The sequence below is a fragment of the Idiotropiscis lumnitzeri genome, chromosome 12 (genome assembly GCF_059441095.1).
Source record: "Idiotropiscis lumnitzeri isolate Australia: NSW breed Sydney's pygmy pipehorse chromosome 12, RoL_Ilum_1.0, whole genome shotgun sequence".
NCBI lineage: Eukaryota > Metazoa > Chordata > Actinopteri > Syngnathiformes > Syngnathidae > Idiotropiscis > Idiotropiscis lumnitzeri.
The window spans coordinates 8,213,199-8,239,163 of NC_142402.1; the positions used below are offsets into that span (position 1 = coordinate 8,213,199).

The 25,965-nt window shown below is 40.3% G+C and overlaps 2 protein-coding genes across 6 annotated transcripts; one reads left to right on the forward strand and one right to left on the reverse strand.

The window, feature by feature from the left end:
• Nucleotides 1–196: 196 nt before the first annotated feature.
• Nucleotides 197–11,814, forward strand: gorasp2 (golgi reassembly stacking protein 2). Of its 2 annotated transcripts, none has more exons than XM_088310177.1 (10): nucleotides 197–306; nucleotides 1,017–1,097; nucleotides 2,738–2,941; nucleotides 3,010–3,096; nucleotides 3,192–3,322; nucleotides 5,920–6,052; nucleotides 6,156–6,279; nucleotides 8,028–8,132; nucleotides 8,701–8,826; nucleotides 10,472–11,814. In XM_088310177.1, exons 3-10 carry the CDS (start codon nucleotides 2,798–2,800, stop codon nucleotides 10,699–10,701), a joined length of 1,080 nt encoding a protein of 359 aa, XP_088166303.1. In that variant the 5' UTR covers nucleotides 197–306; nucleotides 1,017–1,097; nucleotides 2,738–2,797; the 3' UTR covers nucleotides 10,702–11,814. The 2 variants fall into 2 exon arrangements, with proteins under 2 accessions (XP_088166303.1, XP_088166302.1); XM_088310176.1 differs by having other exon boundaries at nucleotides 305–452.
• A 1,249-nt stretch (nucleotides 11,815–13,063) lies between these two features.
• LOC148325722 (serine/threonine-protein kinase tousled-like 1-B) lies at nucleotides 13,064–25,965 on the reverse strand. Of its 4 annotated transcripts, none has more exons than XM_088310912.1 (22): nucleotides 25,321–25,965; nucleotides 23,757–23,878; nucleotides 23,189–23,257; nucleotides 22,331–22,369; nucleotides 22,152–22,227; nucleotides 22,041–22,084; nucleotides 21,862–21,945; nucleotides 21,713–21,787; nucleotides 21,485–21,577; nucleotides 20,667–20,777; nucleotides 19,903–20,039; nucleotides 19,620–19,811; nucleotides 19,468–19,534; nucleotides 19,246–19,343; nucleotides 19,074–19,155; nucleotides 18,898–18,989; nucleotides 18,724–18,813; nucleotides 16,449–16,618; nucleotides 15,852–15,987; nucleotides 15,669–15,780; nucleotides 15,252–15,359; nucleotides 13,064–15,025 (listed from the first exon to the last, which is right to left on the reverse strand). In XM_088310912.1, the coding sequence occupies exons 1-22, from the start codon at nucleotides 25,445–25,447 to the stop codon at nucleotides 14,876–14,878; spliced, it is 2,274 nt and encodes a 757-aa protein (XP_088167038.1). In that variant the 5' UTR covers nucleotides 25,448–25,965; the 3' UTR covers nucleotides 13,064–14,875. The 4 variants fall into 4 exon arrangements, with proteins under 4 accessions (XP_088167038.1, XP_088167037.1, XP_088167040.1 ...); XM_088310911.1 differs by having other exon boundaries at nucleotides 21,862–21,951; nucleotides 25,321–25,961; XM_088310914.1 differs by lacking the exon at nucleotides 22,331–22,369 and having other exon boundaries at nucleotides 25,321–25,963.

Consider the following 25,965-nt stretch of genomic DNA (forward strand, 5'->3'; position numbering starts at 1 on the left):
TGTGATCATGTATATATTATTTATATATATATATATATATATATATATATATAATATTAATTAATTAATTTATTTTGCCATTTATTTATTTTGTAATGCTTATGATATTCGGGTGCTAATACCGTAATCCCAACCCTGTGCCTTTCGCCCATAGTCAACTGGCATAGGCTCTAGCACCCCCCCTGCGACCCTGCATAGGCTAAACTGTACTGTAATATCAACCCGGCAGGACAGCGGCGACTCCACTTCCTGCCACGTAACAGCGCATGCGCAGCAGATGACTACCTATTTGACGACGTGTACCCGGTGAGTACAAGTAGCGGGGTACTTCATCGTTCCTCGGAATCTGTTTGCCATAAAACCAGTATAAGCCTTAAGACAGCATTATAATGGGAGGATCTCAGAGTGTGGAAATACCGGGAGGTGGCTCAGAGGGCTACCACGTCCTCCGGGTGAGTTCTTTGCATTTTTGGATTAATATCCTGTTCCTAGCATGTAGCCTAGCATTGCTCATTTGCCAGCACTATGTTGACAAGGAAACTGGATGTCAAGTCGGGCCTAAGTGGCGGAATAACATACATCTCACGTGGGGCGTTGTAGTTGTTTTTGTCTCATGTTTGCTGCTTGAGTCTACAAGTGGCAACATGTAATTGGTGCTTGCCTGAAGCATTACTGTTGCTAAGAGCTGCATGCTACGCGGCTACAGTGAAATGACACCTGCCAGGCAGGTTTGCGCTGTCATCAGATGGTGTATGGATCCTTTCTCTATATAATGCACATTGTTTAGCTTGTGCATGCAAATATGGACGTGTGTAGTGGATTGTGCGATTCTTCATGCTCAGGTTTTTCATTTTAGCGTCGTGAGCTAAATGCTAATCCTGACTGTTGTATGCCATTGACATTCGCTTGCACTTGCAGAAAAAAATAAATAAATATCCTTAAATGTTAGCTCGAAAACAATTCAGAGGTCCAATTGCCTTAGTCGAAATTTAGCATCCCTACATTTTGTCTTGCAGGTTCAGGAGAACTCCCCGGGTCACCGAGCAGGACTGGAACCTTTTTTTGACTTCATTGTCTCCATCAATAACACCCGACTGGTAAGTCAACAGTGGAATGTGTACTGATAATATCGAACCCTGAACAAGGGTCAATATAGTGGTGTCCACTGGCACCAGGCAGTACCCTAATGACCACACGGGTAACCCGCAACCGTGTTCTAAAAACAGCTCAACATTGATGAGGCAGTATTTTGTAAGATTGTTGAAGGTGTGATCATTTGAAAATGTGCACCCTGGAGCTGATTTCAAGAAACAGTGTAACACAGGGCAAAGTGCAGCCCGGGGGCAACATCCGCACCTGAAGTCAAAAACTTAAATATATGTGATCCTTTTATTTTGAAAATCATGCCTTTAAGCAAGTTAACAATCAAGAATGACAATTTGTGTCTGCAGTGTAGCAATGTTTTCACTACCGTATTTTCACGACCATACGGCGCACTGTATAAAAAGGTGCTGTCTCAGTAACGGGTGTTATTTCTGTATTTGGCACAATCATAATATCGTCTAAAACAAATGGTAGCGTGCATGTTAGCGTATGTTTTTAAAAAGGCAACGGGAGCAAAACTGAGTTTGGTCGTACTTTTTTGAAGTATTTAACACAACATGTTCCCTGTCATCATTGTCAGTCTCGTTGAGCCGGCTCGAATAGGTCAAGCAGACACATTAGCGACTAAGGTGGCTAACGGTTAGCCCAAGCATTTACAATCCATTCACTCTTTCATGCATCAAGAAAGTCACAACAACGTTTACAGATATTGGAAGTCTGTGTACACACAAGGCTCGCCGCATTATTAGGCACTCCGTGCTCTTTGAGTAAAAGACTTTTAATTGTGCCTTATGGCTGTGAAAATACGGTATATTTAATGACTTTTCCGAACCCTCCAGCAACGATTTCTTCCAAACTCGTGAATATCAAAAATGCCAACCGTGGTGCTTATGTTAGCAACATTTTTATTTCTTGCACAATGGATGGAAGAGGGCCATGAAGATTTGGCCTGATAACGCTGTAATTTTTTAGTGTCGTCGTACTTTACATATTGAGTGAGCTGTAAGCTATCAATATGCAATCGTACGTCGCTAGCATTATACTTCATGCTTATGTGTATAGTTGGAAGTCCTGATTGTGGTTGGTGAACAAAATTGTTACAGAATTTTATTGACTGTATAAAATTATGTTGATGTATGTTTTGTTATAAATAACTATATTTAAAAAAAAAAGTGGTAATTTACTAAACCATGACAATGAGATTTTTCTAAATATATATGAATAATGATATTGACAAAGTCGATGTTATAGCATGTTGGCTTGGCATAGTTCCCCTTTTTCATGTGGCCTCTGCAAAATGAATTGCCCTCCTCTGCTGTAACATGTGTTCATCTGTATTTGAATTATTGTGAGAAATCAAGAACAGGATCATTGTCTTCACATGGAACAATATAAATAATTTTTAAAAATATTAATATTATACAAGGTAATTTAGAGCAAATTTGTTATTTTCAAAAGTGTGTATCAAATAGTTAACCTCTAACATTTATCAGTACACAAGAGTTTGTTGTAAAACGGTAGAGGGACACAACTGAAAATTCGGACTTGCCTGTATAGTTTAAAAACTCATAACAAGCTGTTGTTTACAAATCTGTTAGCTAATTGCTTCTGTTATCTCACCACGGGTCTACAGAACAAGGACAATGACACCTTGAAAGACCTGCTGAAAGCCAGTGTGGAGAAACCCGTCAAGATGTTGGTCTACTCCTCAAAGACTCTGGAGCTGCGGGAGTCCACAGTCACACCCAGCAACCTGTGGGGGGGCCAGGGCTTGCTCGGGGTTTCCATCCGCTTCTGCAGCTTTGAAGGCGCCAATGAGAACGTTTGGCACGTTCTGGTACGTAAACCACACGATCACTGCTGCCTCATTAATGTCGCCCAACGCTCACTTTCAGTGCTTTATAGGAAGTGGAGCCAAATTCACCCGCAGCCCTCGCCGGTTTGAGACCACACACGGATTACATCATTGGGGCTGACACCGTTATGAACGAGGTCGGCTATCACTGCATTATGTCGTTCTACCACATTGTTACTTTTGTTCATCTATGTCCTAATGATGATTGCGTCGTTTTCCTTTTCCTGTGCAGTCCGAGGATCTGTTCTCCTTGATTGAGAGCCACGAGGGGAAGGGCCTGAAGCTCTACGTGTACAACACAGACACTGACAACTGCAGAGAGGTCGTCATCACACCCAACACTTCCTGGGGAGGAGAGGGAAGGTAATACACTGTTCTGAGGTTTACGGTTTGAATCTCAGCTCAAGCCTGTCTGAAGTTTGAATGTTCTCCGTATGCTTGCATTGGTTTTCCAAAAACAGTCGTTAGGTTATTGGAAGACTGAATTGTATGAATTAGGAAGGTTCCATTCCGGGTTTTATATTCCAATGCCAATGAGCAAATTATGTGAAATGTTCCGATACGATCACATGGATTAGCTGCACGTTTTTCAACGTTAGAACTACTCACTAACGTTTACTTTGATAATCGACTAATCGGTCCATTATCTTTTTCGATTAATTGATGAATCTGATGGGAACGTGGGGCTTTATATGTGAATTTCCAGCCCTTTTTTGATTAAAAAAGAAAACAACAACAAAAAAAAGAAAAACAGGACATTGTTTCAAATTGACCGAGCAGAACATGCTCAAAGATGTGTTATTACTCTGTAACGTGCTATTGGAAGAAAATCACAGACAGGAAACCAGATGAACATGATGAACATTTCACAGGATTATAGTGACCAAGTTTTTGTTATGGTGTTGCTAAAAGAAATGTAAACAAGTTATAGACAATTATAATGAAAATATTGTTTGCAGGATAACGATGATGAGTACAGAATTGTTCATTTTTATTTTATTAAGTAAAAATGTCAATAATGTAAAATCAGCAATTCTCTAATCTTATTACACGTTAGAAATTGTAAATAGCAGCAACCAAATTGAATTAATTTTCATACACGTCAAATCTGTCATGTCAAACCATGGCACATGACTCCCTTTTGGAATATAAAAATAAAGCTACTCAAACACAGATTGATGTGAATCCGACATCTGTGGATAACTGCGATAAATGATTAACTGGATAGTCGAGTAGGCGACTTGAGCACATTTCCATTGCCATCATGAGTTCCAGGCAAAGTGCGAGCAAATCAATAACACAGACTTTCCTTCAATTAGCTGCCAATGCTGTCGCTAATAACACATTACGTCACAGAATTTAAAAAAAACAAACACAAAAAAAAAATGCGACAGAAGTTTACTCCCAGATGCGAATGATGAAAATTTACAGTATAAAACGATCTAAAATCAAATCACAATTTGCATCCACACGAAAATGTTTTTGCGCAAATATATTTTTTTTCATACTGCTAGGACTGAACGAATTTGATCAAGTGTAATTGTAAGTTAATTTGATTTTATTTATATTAAATATTTTTTTCAGGGTCCTAATGTATTGTTTTAACAAACAAAGCGATAAATTAATCAATTAACACTATACTATCAGATTTATACGTAAATGTTTTGAGTCAGATTTTTGCTAAAATAAAGGCGCAGGTAAATCAGTAATTAAATATGAATAGTTTTTTGTTTGTTTTTATTTTATTCATGTTCAATTACAATTGTTACCTTACTAAACACTTAGATTTGCTGTCTTTTAAATGTTTACTGTGACAACTTCACAAAATTCCACCGAATAAGTGTGGCATAAAAATGAGTAAGTCCTGAATCAGATTTCCATAAATAACTGAATTTATCTAGACACTATATAAATAAAAAAAATATACTTATAAAAAAATTAAGTCTTCTGCCGAATTGAAATTAAGCTTTTTTAATTTTTTTTTACAAATTGCAGATTTGCAATTTTGAGAACTGCATTCTACGACTTTGCAATGAAAATTGAAATTTAATTGTTCGATCCGACATACGCCCATCAAAATAATCATAAAATAATGTTTTTATTTGTATACCTGTGTTTATTAAAATCCCAACTATTACCACAATACAGTCCTGTTAGCATGTATTCATGTTTTTTTCACTCAGAGTAAGTCTTGTATTTTGGAGCAATCCAACACTATAAGGATCACGTTTCCATTTAGAAGAATCATCTTGAACGAGGCTAGTAACAAGCAAACCAAGGAGGTAATAAGTCTTGTTTATAGCTTACGTTGTTAGTTAAAGCGTGTTTTCCAAGCAGTAACACAAAACATTCCATTTCATTTATAGTTTAGTTTACTTGAAGACAAAGCAAGATGATACTTTGGGAAGGCCATCATAGTCATTTAATTAAAGCAGTTGCAGCCAGTAAAACGTAATTGTTCTTTTTGCTTAAGGGCCTCACTTTGCTGTTGCAAATTCTAATTGGCCAAAAAACACATGGCCAAAGTCGGCCAGCAAATGTTTGTAGTAGACACCAACACACACCTGTAGTAAAAATAATGTCGACAAAAGAATGATGAGGTCCTTTTTATATATTTTAGGAAAAAGTGTTGGGCCAAGTCCTGCACACACATGAGGTGACCAGGCTGATTCACGACTATTCGTAACCAGTAGGCCGCAAACATTTTTACACCGGGGACCTTTACATGGTAGCTCAGATTCTTTTGTGGACTGGCAATTTAAATTATTTAATTTTTTTTTGTTTATTTAACCTTTTAAGATCATTAGCATCAGTGACTATATGCCATGGTGCCGCATTACTTGCCATCTGACTCCCAAAGATCAGGAGAGCAGCAGGTGATTTAAAACCAGACTAATGTCATACAGTTTTGACTTAAAATGTCATCCTTGATGTTTGGGTCATTTTGCTCCCCGCCACAGCCTTGGATGCGGGATTGGCTACGGATACCTCCACAGGATTCCCACGCGACCTTTTGAAGAGGGGAAGAAGTTCAGCTTTCCAGGGAATGCTTCTGGCGAGCCTGTCAGTCCATTGAAGGATGGCTTCACTGAGGTCTGTGCTCGCTCTCATCACATTAACATTTGACTTTTCCAAGTAGGAGGGACATTATCTTTTGTCAGCTGTAAAAAAAAAAAAAAAATCAATAATTTCTCAGGTCCAGTTATCAGCTGTGACGCCGCCCTCTACTGCCCCCACACTCCCTTCTGGCCTTGAAGACTCGCTGTCAGGCCTGTCAATCAGTACAGCCCCGCCCACCATGCCGAGCGAACTGCAGACGGGTAAGTCTTGTCTACATCATGTCATCACACCCACTTTATCTCTCTCTTCAATTCTTGAAACGATTGCAAACCAACTTACGTAGATTCAGTTATTTAAACTAGCAGGTGGAAGTTCCACCTCCATGCCCTGGACCATCCAATCACAAAGTAGTCGTGTTTGTGTGTTTGTGTGTGTCTTCACTTTGACTTTGTTAAACCCGTAACAAGAAATCAATTTATGGGGCTGACATTCAAATGAAATGCCTGGACATCGTGTTTGTTGTGCTTTGATCTCACTTCTCACTTCACTGCTATTCTGAAGTACAACTTCTCTCACAGTACAGCATTTCCTAGAATGTGAGGATTAACAGCGTTGTGTATATTTGTGAATATATGTAGTTTACAACGTCTAGAACAGGCATCACCAAATGGCGGACCGCGGTCCGGATTCGGACCGGACGCACGGCCAATCTATGATGATTTTTTTTCAGGGCGCATTCGCAAACGTTGGCGCTGCAATTCTAGTAAATGCGGAAAAGGCGTCACTGATTTGAGCCAATCAAATCTTTTGTTTACGATCCACTGCCAATTGCGCAGAGAGTGCTGCTGACAGTATGCCTTGCTAAAAAGTTAGCGAGGTCGATGCGTGTTGTTTTCAATGAATGGACGGAGAAATTTAGTTTTGTTCTGGCTGCAGCCGATTCAAAACCAGTGTGCATCATATGCTCCGAAACCGTCGCAATATTGCGAAGCGCCACAACGAAACAAAGCACCGCCCTTTTTTGCAAAGTTATCCGCTGAAGTTTGAGGTGAGCGCACGCAAAAACAAAAAAAATTCGAGTGCAGTATAACAGATTTTTACATTTTCGTTTACAGCCCAGCGGTCATGCAAACGAATGTTCACTAAAAGTATCATGGATTTTGGGGAAACATAAAAAAACGTTCAAGTGATGGGGAAGTTGTGAAGGAGTGCTTAAATACGGTTGCACAAACATTATTTAAAGGAAAACACAAAGCCCAGATGTGTGAAATAATCTACCAAATCCCAATGGCCCCGACTCCGTTCCAACCCAGATTTAAGTCACTGGCAGGGCAGTCACAAACTCATTTTTCTCATTAAGAGAAGTTAAAAAAAATATTCAAAAGAAAAAGTTGGCGTCAAAGCTCATTTTGAATTAGTTTTTCATGAGGACAGCCATTTTTATTGATTGTGTACTGAACATGTTGAACTGCTTTACTCGGATAATTAGGCTTTCTGTTTTTTTTAGGCTGATAACTCTTTGATTTAAAAAAAAAAAAAAGGTAAAAGATGTTAACTCAATGCTTAGCACTTGATATATTTCTGCAGGAGATATTTTACAGTTTTTTTCCTGGAAGTGGCACCCTTAAATTCCTGGAGCCACATTTTCTTGAATGTAAAATAAACGCCTTATATTTGTTTGACTGGCAAAGGTGTTTAATGGGAACATTGCTAAATATTTAGTATATAAGTGCGCTCTGTTGAAAATGACTAAATATTGAAACTATATAAAAATGTGAACATAGGCTAGACATTTCGGGAAGTCTGACTTTGGTTCGGACCTTTTAATTGGAAGAAATTTTCGTCGTGGACCTTCTGTGACTTTTAATTGAATACCTGTGGTCTAGAAGAACTAAAAAGCTTTCAATTTGGAAATTGAAAAGGCTCATCAATCCTGTCATTTGGGACACTGATAGAAACTGTGGTCACCTGTCTAATGGTCGACTTTGGCTCTTCGTTCCCTCGCCAGGTTTGCCCACAGTCCCTCTGCTTCCCTCTTCCAATCCGTCCCTCAGCCCCCTCGCCCCCCTCAATCCTGCCACGGCCAGCTTCAACCCCGCCACCACGCTACCAGGTGGGTCCCTTTTAGTGGCGCAATGGCAAGTGGCTGCTCTTTGCAACAATGATTGTATCTCATTGTACTTTTTCTTCACCTGCAAGCTGCAGTTCCATTTTGATTGTGTTGAATTTGGCTCCATTCATTGTCTCCAAACGATACTCTGTAACCTTTGCAAATGGCGTAATCGCCTCTTATTTTCGTGCTGATTTAGAATCTTAATTTTTCTTCCTTGCTTGATTGCTGTTCAACGTTAGAGTTTCACTCCGGAGTATCAAGTATTTTTTTAGTTTCCATCTTTTTCCAAATGTTGAGTGGAAAACAAGTTCCTTATTTAAAGGGCCGCTTGATTGACGTAAACATTGGCACTTGTGCAATAGGTTCTCTGTAAAAAATGACATCCGTAAAAAAAGTAGGCATTTTTCAAGTCATCACTTATTTGCTACTTTCTCCAAAATGAACTGATAAAAAAGATATCTAATTTCAGTTTCCTGATCATGAAATATATGAACTGAGCTTGTTAGTGAAAAATGGGCCATCTTGGATCTTGTCCTCCTTTTAATATGCATGTTGTGTTTTCTTTTAGGCTTGATGCCGCTCCCGGGTGGTTTACCGCCGCTGCCCAACCTTCCTAATCTCAACCTGCCACTCCCGGACCTTGGCACCCTCTCACTAGCGGGCACTGGCACCTTAATGTCAGCTGGAAATACAGGTACATGACTACTCCTGTTGGCATCTTGACACAACAAAGTAGATACTTGCAGTAAAGTGTATTAAGTGTGTTCCCCTGATTAATTGTGGTTCATTGCCCGTGAATTTATTAATTTTTTTAAATATAAATGTGTTGCGAACCTTCACGTACTCCGGGTTCAGCTTTCCCACATTCATATATTTTCTGGGGGCAACTTCCTCTCAGTTATTAACTGAAAGACTACCACATTCAAAAATGTTTGTGTTTCGGCCAAAGATACGGCCAATCGATGTGAAATAAATATAAATGAACAATTGAATGGCTCCACATATTTAAGCCAGTCATGGTCCATGACCATGTTAAAGTCTATTAATAGCACTCTCTCCAGTACTTAAGCACTAAATTGTGGCGCAAAATCAGCAGTGCAAAGGTTTCTTGCAAGAAGTAATGCACACTTGCCTGACTGTACTCAGCGTTGTAACTGAACGAGTTCATATTTTGCGTGAACTGAATGTAGTGCTTCGTGAATGAGCTCATTCTGGGGCTCATGAATGTTTTTTTTTTTTTTTTTTGAATGGCAGTTTACCATTGTTCAAGAGTGTGAGACTAAAAGGAGAAAACCCGGCTAAACGCACAGTCAATGAGTCCTAATTAGGCAGAAAAGGACAATATTTTGCAACCACTGCCACTAAAAGTTGCATCAATATGCAATCCGTGCTTGGTGGGAAAACAAAAAAAGCAGAGCTTACAGTCGCGCTATGAGCAGACCTTGTCCCTCTTTCTGCAAATGATAAGGAAACCTTCTGTAGTAAAAATAATAAAGATCATAATAATCATTGTCATCATCAAGAATTCTATGAGAACACCAATGAGGATTCAGGGGGGAAAAATCTGGCATTTTCAAAAACAAATGTGGACTTAACTTACATAAACAGAGAACCTGAAACACTGCATTGATTTAAGCAACGTGTTAGTTTTTCGAGGTATGTGCGGGTGACTTGAAAAAATAAATAAAAAGCCAGTGGCAAGGGGGAAATACAGTAGCAGCTCAGTTTTCATCTCTTGGCTTCAGGTATAAGTTAATTTCCTACCTCCGCCTGGTTCCTACAGATTATTATATTATTTGTGTTTGCACATTCAGGACCACAGTCCTGTTTTTTTTTTGTTAAAAAAATCTTTTCAAATACAGTAATATTTATTTATTTATTTTTTATTATATTTTTGGGGAGATTGTAAGGTAATAGATGCACCTAGATACTATTGTGGACATAATGTATATGAACTGTAAACATTTGGCAAATGCCAGCATTTCATTTTTAGAACGATGAACTTAGTAAAAAAAATAAATGGGGGGGGAAAAACACTTACGTGCACTATACTATGGAACTAGTTCATTTTCCAAAATGAACTTTCCTAAACTTTGCCATACTTAAATTGGGCTGAACAAAATATGAAGGTAATAGAATTGCAGACAGAGGATGCACTGAGACAGCACGGCTCAGTAGTAAATCGGCTGGAAAATGACTAATGTGGCCGTCCATGATGCAATGCGGCATCATTGCATCAATGTTCACAAGCCCTGTAAGAAAACCCTTCACTCTACTTTTATTATTAAAAAAAATGTTTTGTAATCATGTGACTCACTCCTTTTTTTTCCCCATTGCAGTCCCCGCTCTGAACATACCTGGCCTGGCTCCTCTGCCCCCTTTGCCTGCCATGCTGCCCTCCCAGCTGACTCCCCTGCTGCCTCAGGGTGTGGCCCCCATTCTGCCCACTTCCACTGCCGTAGCCCCTGCGGCCTCCGTCACCATGACGCCTGCCACGACGTCTGTCGGAGATGTCACAAACACCACGGAACTGCAGCCTCCTTCGGAGACAACACTAACGTCCTCATAACCTGGGAATGTATCTCTCTCGACCATCAAACCAAAACACACACAGTTTTTCTTTCCTCTCCTGTCTGTCTTTCTCTGTTTAGTTTTCTATTTATTTGGCCTAGAGGGACAGAATGCACCCAGTCAGAGATTCCAGGTGTGAGTGAAGTTTATGAAGAACACATCTTCATAAACATTTATATTGCAGTGGTGGAGCAGGTCGCGCTGCAGCTTGCCTTCGATAACACTTCACTTTGCGATGATTTACTTCTGCGTGTTCCTTTATTCAACCTTCTGCTGTGTCAATTTCTTCTGTTTGTGAATGTTTAGTGTTCTAGAATTGACTGAAATATTCATTCAATCCCTTTTTTATATATTGTATGAGCAAACAAGCCTTTCATAATCATAAATCACGCAGTCTAACAGAAAAGAGAACCTGCACTGTTGTAATAAGGTGAATATATAAAATGGTGACTAATTAAGAAAGTCTGTCTAGCCTTGTAATTGTATTCCTGGCATTTACCATTGCATCACAAAGTAGAATATTGTGAAGATTTCTTTTTTTTATTTCTGTAGTTCAGTTCAATGAGTGAAACTCATTTTTAGCATACCGTGTACATCTTCCCAAAATTCACGATTTCAGGAAATTACAATAGAATTATCAAAATGAATGCGATGTATAAATTAGGTTGGAATAAACCATTTTAATGAATCTACACCTACAATATAATTTGCAACTATTTTTTTAATTGAACTACTGAAATTATTGAAACTATGTACGATATTTTAATTTGAGATGTGCCAGTAGTTTTAGATAATTTAGTTGATTCGTGCTAATTAGGGATTCGTCTGTGACCATTCCCCTGTTTTATTTTCTTTGAAATGACTCATTTTTTGTACAATATCCCATAAACATTACAAAACGAAGGCAGGCTGAAAAGTCAGATCACATGTATTCCATGTACCGCCGTGGTGTGGTCAGTCGCTTGCTGGTGACGATGGGGCGAGGTCAGTAAAAATGAGACTGTCATTCTATTGAGTAAGAAGTTACGCAGAACAGCCACAAGATGTCACTGTAAACAAAGAAACTGAAAAAGGTATGCAAAGTGAAAGCAATAAAGCCGAGCAAATCTTACGCGTGGCCTCCACAGTGTTGTATGGGGAAATGGCTTCCTTTTTTCCGCCAATCCAGGGGCGACGAAAAGGGAGGAATTAAGAAAATGAATTTTGAGGCCCACTATCGACAGGTTCTGGGCCTGTAATAAAATTAGAATCTGACCAAATATGATACTCAGTAATAAACGTACAATTACCCATATATTTAATTCACAATGCATTGGTGACAACAGTAAGTGTTTTGTTTAGGAAACCTTCTCAATTCCACCCACTCTCCGTTTACGAATGGTTCAGTCCACCTGCTTCAGCCTACAGAGACCGACAGCTTTTCAAGTAATCAGTGAGTGGAGGCGGCCAAAAACGGAACGAGAGGAACCTTAAGCATTACATTTTTATTTTATTTTGTTTGCTTGCTGATTATTGTTCTATAAACCATAATGTTCAAATTACAATAAATGACAAAAAGCAATCGGCCATTTAATTTTTGGTGGTGTTTGCAGAGATTTTAATTGTTACTCCACCGATTATAATTGCATTTCGTTTTCATGGAAGAAGTTATTTAGTGTTTAATTATGAATTTTCTGGATATGAATATGGAGGATTTTATTTTCAATTATTTAAAGAGATGGTTAGGGAATTTAAGGTCTGTCTGGCAGCAAATAATTGAATCTACATTAAATTCATCATATTTCCAGTCCTTACACGACCAACTAACTCATGTTTTCACAATATATAATAGTAAAAAAAAAAAGATATATATATATTAATGAAATGCATAGCTTTATGTAAAACCGTATCAAAATTTTCAGCTGGTCCACTAAGATGTTAAATAAACGCTCAAACAGCAGTTTTGTTGCCCTATTAGAACGCAAAATTCCATCAAGTAATGGGAAAAACATATTTTACTCCAAGTCAAAATCTACAAATACAGATACTCATGTGAGAGTTCTGAATATTTATGCACCATAACCTTTATATAGGTGTGTGCTGTTGTATGATTGGCGGGCCAGTGCAACTTCGAAGAGAACAGCAAGTTGTGCCAAAGTACTGAAACATTAAAAAGCTGGATATGTGCATTGAAATTAGATATGCTCAAATTAAGTTCGCCAGTAAAGGTTTGAGTGCATTTCCGAATTCTTCCTGAAATGTCCCATGAAAGTCCAATATGAGAGCATAGTTTCCGTCAGCGTGCGTCACCGACAACTCCTGCTGTGTTCGTACATTCACAAAGTAGAATGAGGCCACAGAGCAAAGAAAGCAACAATGTAGACATTGAAGGCAATCTTTATTGCATTTGGATGGCATGGCCAAGCGTTGACCCCTTTCTGCTAATATGGTCTGACATGTTGCTTACTAACAGCTGCGCTTGACGTCTGTCTCCACACGATAAATGTCATTAAACAAGGTATGCACGTCATGCTGCCAACTGAACAAGAGGGATGCATGTTTTCTTTCTCCCATTGCCCAAAGGGGGCATACATTACAAGGGGGTGGGGGGGGGCACACTGAATGAAAAAATTGGTTTCACTTTGGGGATGTTTCAGTCAAAAAAAAATATTAAGACTTTTGTTATCTGGCCATGGTGGCTTTGAGGAGTCATGGTTAAAAACTCTAAACCTCACAACTAAGTTAGCACAATACGGGTTGAACAGACTTAACAAGTCGTTATAATTTTTAGAGTTAATTTACTGTTGATAATACGAGGATGAGTTGTAGTTATTCATCAAACTTTTTACTGTGAAAATAAACAGTTGACCCAATTTGAATGGAACAAGGCCCCACAAACATGTCACGAACATTTTCCTCAACCCTTAATTTCACAGTAATAATGGCGCACCCCGACTTACTTGTTCAATCACAAATTGCCCTCATACACCTTCACTGCCTCACAGATACAAGCAACTATCCACATGACGACTACAGTTCTGTGCATTACATTATCACGTTTTTTTTTTTTTTTCAACTGCTGAGTGAGTAGCAACCCTGCAGTTTTACCATTTCCAACCGTCTCCAGAACAGTGTAGGTGTTGATTGAATAAGTGAGTCAAGGGAGGGACGACGGCACCTGTCGAGAGAGCTTGTATTAGGAGGCAGAAAGAAAACATTGTGCAGACATTTAGTTCACAACTGAAAATGATTAATGACCTCAATGAGAATTCAACGTCTACTCGACTATCACGTAAGCATCGACTACAAGAAAATCTGGTCGTTCAACCCCTATTGAACTATTCCTACGTATGCCTAGTTGATTACTTGTGAATCACAGCATTTCCTCTCCTGCACCAAACGTGTCAGACGTTACATGGAGGCGAAACAATAATCCACATGACCAAAAAGGGGAAAACGATTCAAGTTTGTACTTATTCATTCCAAACTAAGAGCAACACTTGTAGCAGCAAAGAGTTGAGCTTCCTGAAGGAAAACAATGTGAGACGATGGGAAGCAGTGGAAAGCCCCCGTATGTACTTGCGAGTGGGAAATGAACCCAATGAGCAGCAGCTCCAGTCCTCAGTTCTGTCCAGCTAACCCCAGGCCGGGTCGGGTCTTTTTTTTTTTGTCCAAGACAGCAACAATGGATACTAACATTTATGTTCTAATATGCGGACTATTGTACTTGAACAAACCTGCTGCACCAGAAGATCACAATCTGGATGGGAAGTGCAAATCAACACCAGATTGTTTCTTTTTTTTTTTTTAACCTGGATTTAGGACCCCCCTCCCCTATCAACGAGATGCAACATCCTTTGTTTCAATGGATAGACAAACCTCTCCAAGTCATTGTCCTTGGAGGCAACAGTCTTTCTGATGAAGCATGAACATGGCATCTGCAAGCTGTTCACAAGTTTCATGAGGAGTTATTGAATATAGTCCACGAAAGCCGTTTCTCTTTCTCACTTCGTGGTGCTCTACTTGAGTTGATGTCCCTCTTTCATAAAGAGCACAACCGCCCACCATGATTTCCCTTTAATTTGGCTCCATCCTGGAAGATCTCTGGTTAAAAAGGATCCACAAACAATCTATTGCCATCAATCCTGCTCCAGAAGTGGCCAGATGGTGTTGTCAATTCCAACGAGAGCCAATCAGTAGGTGGCGAGCGACGAGGCGGTGGGCTGCAGCGAGCTGGAGGAGTTGGAGCGTCTCATGTGAGGGAGAAGGTAGGAATCGGAGCAGAGCTGGTGCACGTCGAACCTGTCCTCCTTGCGGTAGGCCAGACAGCGGCGGATAAACGCCTGCCAAGCAGATGGGGGATGAGTGTTCCTTTTATTTGCATGGATGACATCAATTACTAAGCAATGCTTACATTCTAAAGAGTCTTGGACATTACAACAATAGATGCATTGTCAGACTAGATTAAAAATGGAAGTTATCTTCAGAAATATATTTTGGATTAATCTCTTTTATCGGATGCATCGAATGCAGAGGCCGCCTGGACGGCGAATGTCTCGCTACTCGTACCTTGGCCTCTGTGCTGGCCTGTGGTTTAGCAGGGAACTGGACCTCAGTGGCTTTGAGGATTGTGTTTTCCTGGAGGATGTCTTGCTGAGACTGGTTATGACCAAACGGCTGGTAGAACAAAAACAAGCGAGAAAAAAAATCTTAACATGTATATACAGGTCTCATGAACATTCAGTGCAAATAAACTCATGACGATGCAATGCAACAATTGTGAGCCTTCAAGACCTGTAAATTCTTCCTTTTTTCTCCTGTTGGCAGATTGTGAGCAAATATTTTGTTTGTATTGAATTATCTATCCATTATGGACACATTTCCAAGAAAAATATTTATACTGTAATACTGATAGGTTTCAAATCAATAAAATAAAAGTAACGAATGTTGACATGTTTCCGAGTATTCTGCTCATTTGACTCTTACCTTGCGCCCATAGAGGCACTGGAAGAAGATAACTCCCACAGACCAAACATCCACCTTGTTTGAAATTTTTGGCGGCTCCTTCCCCACCACAAAACACTCTGGAGGGAGGTACCTGGACGCACACATTGTTGTTACATAGTCCAAAGCCCCAATGACAATAGTATTAGTGTTTGTCAGTTTTACCAGTAGGTGCCTGCTCCCTGAGATGTGAGGTCCATCCCGTCCACGCCGTAATTATCATCATCCATAATCTTTGACAGGCCAAAGTCTGTTATTTTGATTTCTCCACATGCAGTTCCATCCACTAATAATATGTTACCTGCAACATTCGGCACAATTTACAGGACAAATAGTAGTCTGGATGAATAATTAATTCACAGTGCCCCCAAATATGCATACAGTACATAAATCGTTTATACATTATATTTGTACCGCCAATCCCATACATATGTTTGCAAGAGTTGCAAACCAAAAGTGTTGCAGGGATTTACTAATGAAGCATTTTATGGAAAATTTGTTATTAAAGTACTTGTATGTAAATAGTTTGGTCTCCAACGTGCCTATGAACCCATCAGGGGTGAAATGACACAACCAAGTAAATCTTTTCTGAGCTGCCCATTTATGATTTCCATGAGCGCCATCAAAAAAAAAAACGGGATTCTCGAAAGTGTTTTAATTTGTTTTAATTGGTGTGTTATTAAAGCACCAGGGAATTGTGTCTAAATAAAAATAAATAAATTGCGTCTTCTTTAAGTCAACTTCTTCCGATGTTGCACTCACCAGGTTTGAGGTCATAGTGAATGATGGGAGGTTTAATTTCATTGAGGTAGCGCAGGGCGCTGACAATCTGCATGACAATGGAGCGGGCCTCCTTTTCTGACATCAGCTTGTTTTGCTTCAGGTAGAAGTCCAGGTCGTTGCCTTCGCAGAACTCCAGAACTGTACAGAACCTGATGGGAAGAGAGCAGAGATGAGACAAAAGCATCATCAGTGACAGAAAATAATAAAGCTTTGACTCACATCCAATCTCCACTTTCACTATTTGTTTTATGTTTAATCAGCGAGATCCCAAATAAACTTAAATGGGTAACCAATTGTGCTTTTGCCAAAAACATGTCAGAGTCCAAAAATCCAATTTGATCATAATAGTAAATGGAGTAGGCTTGTACAGCCCTTTATTTACATCATATTCTCTCCAGAGAGCTTTTCCAAGCCTAAAGCCTCTAAGCCACTGAAGGACAAACATTTGAGACTGTTGGTGGAGGTAGGAAAATGTGTGTTCACGTTAGGGTTCATTGAAGGTCACAGGTGTCTGCCAAACAGTCGTACAGGCGAACGTCTCACTTTTCTTGTCGCAAAACTGTTGACAAACCGATGGCGAACGTTTGCGACAGTGAACGAACCCTGACATAAACGCAACATTCGCTGCCTTCGAAAACACTTGCAATTGTTCGCCACTCAGTGGGATGGGGGCTTAAGCCTCAAACTCACTTTTTTGAAAACATCAAAGTTAAACGACGGGCTAATGCAGCCGCGTCAACCCACTGAAAGGTTTTCCTTTTTAGTTTAAACAAACTTCAACCACCACAATCCATGACTTAAACCCAGAGTCTTCTTTAATTAAAAAAACTAACTGATTGATTTACTGTTCAGGCATTAAAATTAATTCGTGAAATTACAACGCTTTAATTTAGTGAGTTCACAGCCAATAATGCAACTGAACTACGATGCACATAAGCGTTGCGTATAAGCACTGCCAATTGAATAATTTGCTCCAGTCTGTCACTGCGCTTTTGCACAACAGAATAATAAAACTCAGTCAGTCACATTGACTTTGGTCAGGCTATGGCAATGCAGCTACAAATCTAAGTCGTCAGCCGCCACCATGATAGCTTCCAAGGGCCAACTTCGAAATAAAAGCTAAGTGAGGCATTGATATCCAAGTACTGTCCTACTTTCTGCGCATTTATTTTTAAGTCGACCCTGGTTGCGTCGCATATGAACAACCGTTGTTGTGGAGGCTGGCTTGAAAAGATCGCCTCCGGCGCTAACAACTACTCACCACGAGTTTTCGCCGTGTCGGTCTGTGCTGCAAAAAAGATTCGCTGAACCGTTGCCTAAAAGGAGTGTGCGAAACTGATCATTGTGCCCCATACTGAAAGTCAGAAGGGAGCAATTAATTTTTCAAATGGGCCACGTAACTCAATTTCGATAAAAAATAATTTAATGTATTTTTACAAAACAGTAAATGTCATCATTTTAATAAGCTGCCAATGTGTGTAATTATATTCAGTTATACTAAAATTACATATCTACTCGGAGTAAAGGGTTACAAACTCCACGGTTCTGTTCTGTTTTGGGTTTTGTTTGGTATGCCTTGAGTCTTAGAAAAATCAATTATACTAACGATAATTATGTGTATATCACACACAGCATGATGCAACACTGGAACCATGAACGCCGACAACTTGGGTTAGTTTAAAAAATAAAATAAAAAAAATAAAAAAAAGCTGTGGGCTAAGGACCAGGAATAGCGATATTGATGCGTTTTGATGGTTTTCAAAAATCGTTCCTCCCCTGATATCTACACATATTAGTGATAAACCAAGTCTTAAAGTTCATCTTCGAGGTGAGTGGGTCAGGGAAAAAAAAATAGCTCCAACCAACGACCTGTGATGTTCATGCCAACATTTTTATATGCACCCCTTTATACGTTTTGAAAGCAGCTGCATTGTTACTAAAAATCAAGTTCTGCTCGTTTGTTGATGAATAAATGTTTTATATTCAAATCTCACATCTTGTTTTTTTTCCCCCTCTACTTTCCTTCCTGGGGGCATTGCAAAGACTGCTAAGCATGCACTTCTGTTGATGCCTAGTAAACAGTACAAAAGCATAATTCAAATGTTACATCAATTACAATAGCTCCTCTTTGCCATGGGCACTGTCCTCTTCATGAAAAGCAAAAAAAAAAAAAACAAACGAACAAAAAAAACACCCTTTTATATAAACAACCTCAGGATGGGGTGGAGCCAGCTAGAGGTCAAAGGTGACTCACGTGTCAGTATCCAGCGAGAAATAGTCATATAGTTTGACTATTCTGGGATGGTCCAGCTGTTTATGTATCCGGTACTCTCTGCATGCATGCCTGAAAGGGCATAAATGACAAACGCTAGTTTATTTTGGTGTACGACTGTGTGTGTCAGTGAATTCAAAAGTATCGAGAGCCTACTTGTGGTAGTTCTCTTTTTTCTCTTCCCTCCAGTTCTTGTTGAGTTGGTGGATTTTAACAGCAGCATAGCGCTGCTCAAACAAGTCAAAAGCCTGCCGTGCAACAAGGCCAACACGCGTTTGTATGGCGATGTACTGAGCAAAGAGACACACTGGCTGCAGCCATTAAGACTTTACCTTGTAGACTTCACTGAAGCCGCCCCTGCCCAGCAAGTGCAGCAACAGGTACCTTTCGTTCAGAGTGGGATGTTCTTTAAAACTGCGTGAGGCAGGAGGAAAACCAAGTAAGCCAAGTTTGTTACGATGCAAATTTCTTTCAACACCCTTCGGCAATAAACGGACGACTTACGCTGAGCTGTCCTCATTGTTTATCCTCTTCAGCTCTCTGATATGGAGGTTCCTCACACGCTCCAATCGCTCTAGCTCTGCTTGTATCTCAGCCTCCTCCTGCACAGAACACAACACTTCTAATCATTTTGTCCCTAACTAGTTTGATTTGGCAAAACTCTGTCTTCAGCCCTCGTGTGCGGGAGAAAATTGAGAAAACTGCATAATGTGCTTTGCTACTGACCTTTTTCAGATGTCCAAGGCGAAGCTTGAATATCTCTTCCTGCTCATGGTACTCAGCAAGGGTCAATCTAAAACAAAAAAGAGAAAATGTAATAAGTTCATGTCAAGTAGTTAGGGCCAACGTTGTTACAACTCTCCTCTCGTGTAACTCACAACTGGGGCAGGGATGGCTTGAGGAAAGGGTCGGAATCGTTGCCGTTGACCACCTTGGTTTTTCTCTGCTTGGGTTCCGAGGTGGAGGCCAAAGAGAGTGAGGGTGACGCGGGGTTGGGAGGCTTCCTCTTGGCGAGCAGCTTTCTCTGTCGCTCTATATCCTCTCTCTGCTGGTTTATACCTTCTTGTTGCCTGCATACAGCCATGCATTCATTTTGTGCTGCTAAAATGCATGATTCCAAGATACATGATAGCCTTGTTGCACGTGTGAACAGGTTCTCACTTGATCAGGTTTTGGAATGCATAGCCGTCAGTCCACTGCTCTGTGTAGGACGCTCCATGTCTCACGGTGGTGAAATGGCCGAGACGGAGGCGGTCCTGCATGCTCTTCTCACGGCACGACTGCTTCTCCTGGGTGCTCTGACCAAATAATATGCAGGTACATGTGCTAACACAATTAGAAAACTCCAGGTGTTAACCACATGTTATTTACTGTACCCTTCCTCTGAATAGACTACAATAATTCCTATTGAAAATCTGACTGTTGGTAACAATACTGCCTTCACGAAGGTGCTGGCCTTCGTCTGATCCTGAAGAGCAATGTTCATTCACATTTCCGTCCTTTGCGTTAAGAGCTAAATTTGGTTGTAACCAACAGATGAGTAACGATAAACAGATTTTGGTTGCATTTTCAATGACTTATGTGGGTACACTGAATGGATGTTATTTCTATTGTTCAATATCTGATTGTTTAATTTTATATATTCTTTACTGAATGGTTTTATGTATGTGCTAATAGCCAAAATTATTTTGTATTTTTTATGATTTACTCATATAATTATTATTACAGGCTTACGATAAAAAAAAAAAATATTAATATTACCGCTATCTCAGTATTTTAGTACAAATAAGATGAGTCTGCTCATGATATAAATTTAATCAAATAGCTCCAATGCACATAATGCCGCTTCTGCACAAATCTCAAGATAATCCTAAAAGGCAAGAGGAGCAAGTGGCGGTACATGCATGCAAAGAAACATAAAATACCTTCTCTATGAGAAGTTTCTTGCTCATAGTGATACATTTGTTGAGCCTCTCCTTGTATTTCTCCAAGAGTTTTTGTTGTTCATCGATCTGCCTCCGCAGGTCACAGTTTGCCTGTGTGGGATAAAAGGATGGTGACAGAGTTCCTCTGCATGACTGATTATTCAGGAAAAAACACTGTCAAATAAAATGTATGGACTAAAGTATAGAGACACCAAGCCAGTAGAAAGTGAAAAATAAAATATAGAATTCATTGTCTGAGAAGACCTTTTCCAATATGTTGGGGTGTGTCGTGGGATCAACTGCCCGGTCAGCAGAAGAGCATATAATTATGGACTATAAGACGCACCTGTACATAAGCCGCATGAACCCTTTTTGGGGATTAAAAAATAAATAAAAATGAAACAAATTAAAAAAACAAAACAAAAAAAACCATACAAGCCGCAGAGTGTAAGCCACAGTTTACTTTGTCGAAATATGTGTTCACTGCACGAACAGAACGATTTAGTACTGTGAAGGGACATAAAGGTACATAAACAGATGCCTTCTAAAACAAAGCCAACTACTTTGCTGATTAAAACAGAACAGACCTAAAAGAAAAAAAAAAAAATCAAGATTTATTTAGTGTATTTTCTGACCCATAAAGCGCCCCAACCGGTGAAAGAAAAATCCACAGAAAAGCTGCAAGGCTGTATTAGCTGCATGGTTCAACATCTAGGAAAAAAGTAGCGGCTTATTGTCCGGAAATATAGTAATTAAATGCCGTTGTCCAAATAATGTGTGCTTGTTGGTAACTTTGAGGATGTGGATCTTCAACCCACCCTGAGAAGATCATCTATTCGTCCCTCTTTTTTCTCCAGGTCCAGACTCTTGTTGCTCTCAAGAGCAGCAAGTTTCAGTCCTGTTAACTCCGTCTAAAATTGCAGAACAAAAGGACATTTTGGTTTAATGACGACATATTTCAAGGAATATGTCAATCTTAGAAATGAAACGTGCGTGTGTTTGTGTGTGTGCGCGCGCGCTTGTGAGATGACAATGCTTCAAAATACCTGAACAAATTTACTGGATCTGAGATTGTGTTCCGCAAAACACAGACTGGTGGGGGAGGAGCTGTTCTGTCGGATCTGCAAAGACGGCACTGTTGTTTCTAAATTGTGTAAATGGCATATAGTGGTATCTTCTACTATAACACACTTACAATTGAGCCAGGAGCTGAGTGAGAGCTCTGTGGGGACCGGCGAGCTGACGGCAGGCCTCTGACTGGACTAGAGCCATTTCCACCCTGGAACTTTGCAGCGACAAGAAAAGAATGAACTGTGATTGATATTTGAAGTATCAAGAATATTTTAGAGCGACAAAATCTAAAGTAAGCCTCACATCGAAGTAGTCGCTTATCTTGGGTCCGCGTGGCGTAGACTTCCCTGCACGATGAATTAGAAGAAACATAAACAGCCTTAAAAATCCACTGACTTGTGCGGGTTTCCTAACCTTGACTACTCTCTGAATAGGTGTCAGCTTTCCTTTTCCTCCCTCTGGATGATTCGGAGTGCTTCTTCTCCGGGGTCTGTAAGTCGACACGGAGCAGAGGAGAGAAAACGCTTAGGTCCCCCGAGTTTTACCTAACAAAGCTCCTGTGGCGGCTTTCAACAGGAAGAGAGAGTACCTACTGAGTTGGCAGGGGAGCGCCCTCTTTTCATATCAGAATTCTATGTAGAGAAGAGAGGGAAATGCGAAGGTAGTGGGAGAGACAGAGGAACAAGTGGGTCGAGCACAAAAATAACTGAAAGAAAGACCATGTAGTTCACTATAAATCAGCCAAACTGATTTTTGTACTTCGGTGGCTAATTATTCAAGATAAGACATGAGTTTCTCTCTTGTTTTTTTTTTTTAAACACTCTGTGGTTCCATTTGTAGTCACTCAAAGGAGCTCATTATTTCTGATGACAATTGACACATGGATGACGTAAAAAAGGGGGAAGTGGAAAAAACATTTACCACCAGATGTGCACATAATGTATATGACGTATCAAAATCGGTAATTATTTGAAATGTATGCATACTTCAGTAGCCGTTCCAACAAATTTCATCGGGATTTGATTCAGACTATGAATGTGGATGCAATCAAAAAAAGTGTCTAACCTCTGTCAAACAGTCATTGTTAGTTGTGCTAAACGAACATCGTAAAATTAAGGTACAGAACATGCAGATTTAAGGGAATGAAATGGGGGGGAAAAAAGTAAATATTTATATTAACAATAATTCAAGAGTATATATTTTAAAACAATAAAGTGCAAAAACGGTAACAAACCGAGCATGCATTCTTGTGCCGCAGTAGCGTTTGTGAGCTCAAATGCTCATATGTCGAGACTGTCACATACTGATGACCCACATTTCAAGTGGTTTCAGAAGTGAATAATGTTTCAGCCTTGGGGAGGTTGGCACTTATAGAGTGGCCATGTTACATTTTATTAACTGCTAGGGGGAACATTATCGTGACGGTAGGATAGACGGTGCATGCCAACTACCTCAGATTCCTTGTCGCTGGACGAGCCAAGACTTCCGTAGCTGTGGTTGGACGACTCGTTGGTGAGACCCTGCACACAAACACAAAGGACCATTCATAAAAATGAGTGAACATATGACCTTATGGCGGGCGAACAACAGCAAAACAAAGACCACCCTCAAAATGTCTGAGAGAAAATTAGTTATTTGGTGTGTCACTTGGCTCTTTTCCAGCATATGGACAGTACTGCAGAAAAGAACAGAAATCCACTCTCATTTCACTTTAGCCTATTTATGCAAAAAACATCCTCACTTGTAAAATAAAGAGTAGAATGTAGGTTTTGTAGATCTCACTTTGGGATATCTTTGGTGTAGCCTCAGTTTGAGAGTTTCAACAAGTTCCTGGTTGAATATTCACCAAATTATACTATTTTCCAATTAATGCATATTTTTAATCAGTCTTCAGGTTAAAAATGCAAACAGGTAACAAAAGGCTACATAGTTGGCTCAGCCACCATCGTCCCAGTTTCTAGTTGCGTTGTGTTAACTGTGTGATGCAGAAAAACAAGACTTTCTGCAGTGTGCTGTTACCTTGGCACCCCCACTCATGCTACCAGTGCTGCCTCCTGTATTGCCACTGACAGCTCCTGTGAACCTGGCCTCTAGAAGCTCCTGTCTCCGGGGGTCCAAGCTATGCAGCTCCTCCATGGGGCCTGGTGCAAGGGCAACAGCAGGGTAAGGTTACATGTGTAAAAACAAAACGACACAGTGGGACAAATAATAGTTAATATAAATAATGAAAGGAGACTAAGTGGGAAAAGGAATGGATAGCCATTACCCCGAGTAGGGGAACAGAGGTTGAAATTAAGGCAGGGAGGTGGCGCACTAAAAGTTGCACTGTCATACAATGATGACCAATGACATTGGGATGTGACACTACTCATTCCAACCAGAGACTCCATAAAACAGCAGGGGAGGAGCTAATTTTAACCAACCAACCAACCAACTAAATAAATAAATATTCATTCCAACTAATGTATTTCATTTTGCTCAACAAGTATGACACATGGGAATAACTAAAATCAGTTCAGATTGGGCAACAATCAAGTTAAGATCAGGTTACATGCTTCCTTCCCAAATAGTCCTGCGTTACAAAAAACATGTTTAAAATGAAAATATTCTCACTATGACTAAATTTGTAAACGTGTCACATAGGCTGCACAGCCACTATAGTAAATAAACAGCCTGCATGGGCCTTGAGTTGTGACATTTTCTTCATAGGGAGAGTAGCTCAGGTTTTCTGCACCCCAGCTTATTGATGCTGCAGGCTGCAGGCTTCCTTATTGGATATTATCTGGCTGTCATCATTACATACCTTTTGGCACCAGGGCATGCCCTAAAAGGAATAATGGATATTATGAAACCCTCAAGCAACGAAGCACAGCACACACCAAGGCCTGTGCGAGGTTATTTGAGGACAAAGGACTGTGCGTAATTTGGGCTACATTTGATGCCTATACATTATACACATAAGTATTGATGGGTTTACTGTATGTACCTATGTATATAGTATGACACTATTAATTCCAGAAAATATATTTATTAATGTTGTTTTTTAAATGTTAAGACTACTGTAGCACTCGTAGAATACATCCGACTAAATCACTAGTTATTTTACTACATTAAAACTAAACAGTAAATGCCACTGACAGGCATGTCGAAAATCACAATTCATTTAAATAATTAGACAAATGTCATATCTATGCGTTTACAGTTTCACGAACATTGCTGCGTACACGCCAAATAAGTAGTTTTAATTAAACTACAAATGGCGACCTAACAGGAACAATCGTCGACAACTATGCCACGAATGACAACAAAAATGGTCTTTAAACGCTCGACAGTCCAACACGAAAGGCCAAATTGAAGATAGCGCTGCCTTTGTGCAGACATGATAGCTCGAAGCTACTTCGACTAGCCGTCAACACAAGTGACAGCTGACGTTTGGCTTCCCATACACAGACCATCAGTGAACTTGACATCCATTTTCACTTCAACAAATGTTGGCACGGATAAAACACGTCGCCACCCTCCCCAAAAACGCAAATGTGGCGGAGAAAGAAACCCCACCGAGCACTTGTCGAGCTCCATGTACCTTCCTTGAGCTTTGCGGTCGCCGTTATATGTTGTTGAGAAATCGTTGGGGAGGAGGAGAGCTGCGACCAAGATGGCGTCGCCTCCAAACTTCCACCACCACTTCCACTGTTACTTTGGACACTCATCAAGCCACTTTGCTGACAAGAGGAGTCAGCCCGTACACGGTCGGTCGAGGAAACGCCGAGCTGCCGTCCATCGATTCACACCTGCTCGAGCACTCGCCGGAAAGCGGACGGCGACTTTAGTTTGCTTCGGTGTTTTCGCTACACGTCTCCAATGTTGCAGTCGTAAAGGAGCGGCTTCCTCGGAGGCTCGATGGAGCGGATCCAGCGTAATAACCTTTGCATGATGACCGACCGACCGACTGCACCGCTCGGCGCGCCTGTCAGCATCCACTTCTCGAACGGGGCTTTGATTCCAGTAAGCGGCTATCGCGAGGCCAGCGCTCACCTAGCAGCGAGATGAGCGGGAATGAGGAGGGAGGTGGGGGCGTGGCACAAAATGACACTGATCTAGGATCGTTTCGTTCCCCTTGACACCATCCGTATGTTCACCGGAAGGCGCCGCTCCACATTGACTCGGGAACAGCCTCTCGCTTGGACGAAAATAACAAACAGCCAGAAAAAATGGCTGAAACTTGTGG

Bases quoted from the DNA above. Each gene is read 5' to 3' on its own strand.
- LOC148325722 (XM_088310911.1), bottom strand. From the start codon at position 25,447: ATGAGTGTCCAAAGTAACAGTGGAAGTGGTGGTGGAAGTTTGGAGGCG. The intron at 22,228-22,330 runs GTAGGTACTCTC...GTCGACTTACAG, and splicing joins GGCGCTCCCCTGCCAACTCA to ACCCCGGAGAAGAAGCACTC. The intron at 15,988-16,448 runs GTGAGTGCAACA...CGAATGTTGCAG, and splicing joins TCACTATGACCTCAAACCTG to GTAACATATTATTAGTGGAT.
- gorasp2 (XM_088310176.1), top strand. From the start codon at position 390: ATGGGAGGATCTCAGAGTGTGGAAATACCGGGAGGTGGCTCAGAGGGC. The intron at 3,323-5,919 runs GTAATACACTGT...TCCCCGCCACAG, and splicing joins TCCTGGGGAGGAGAGGGAAG to CCTTGGATGCGGGATTGGCT. The intron at 8,133-8,700 runs GTGGGTCCCTTT...GTTTTCTTTTAG, and splicing joins CCCCGCCACCACGCTACCAG to GCTTGATGCCGCTCCCGGGT.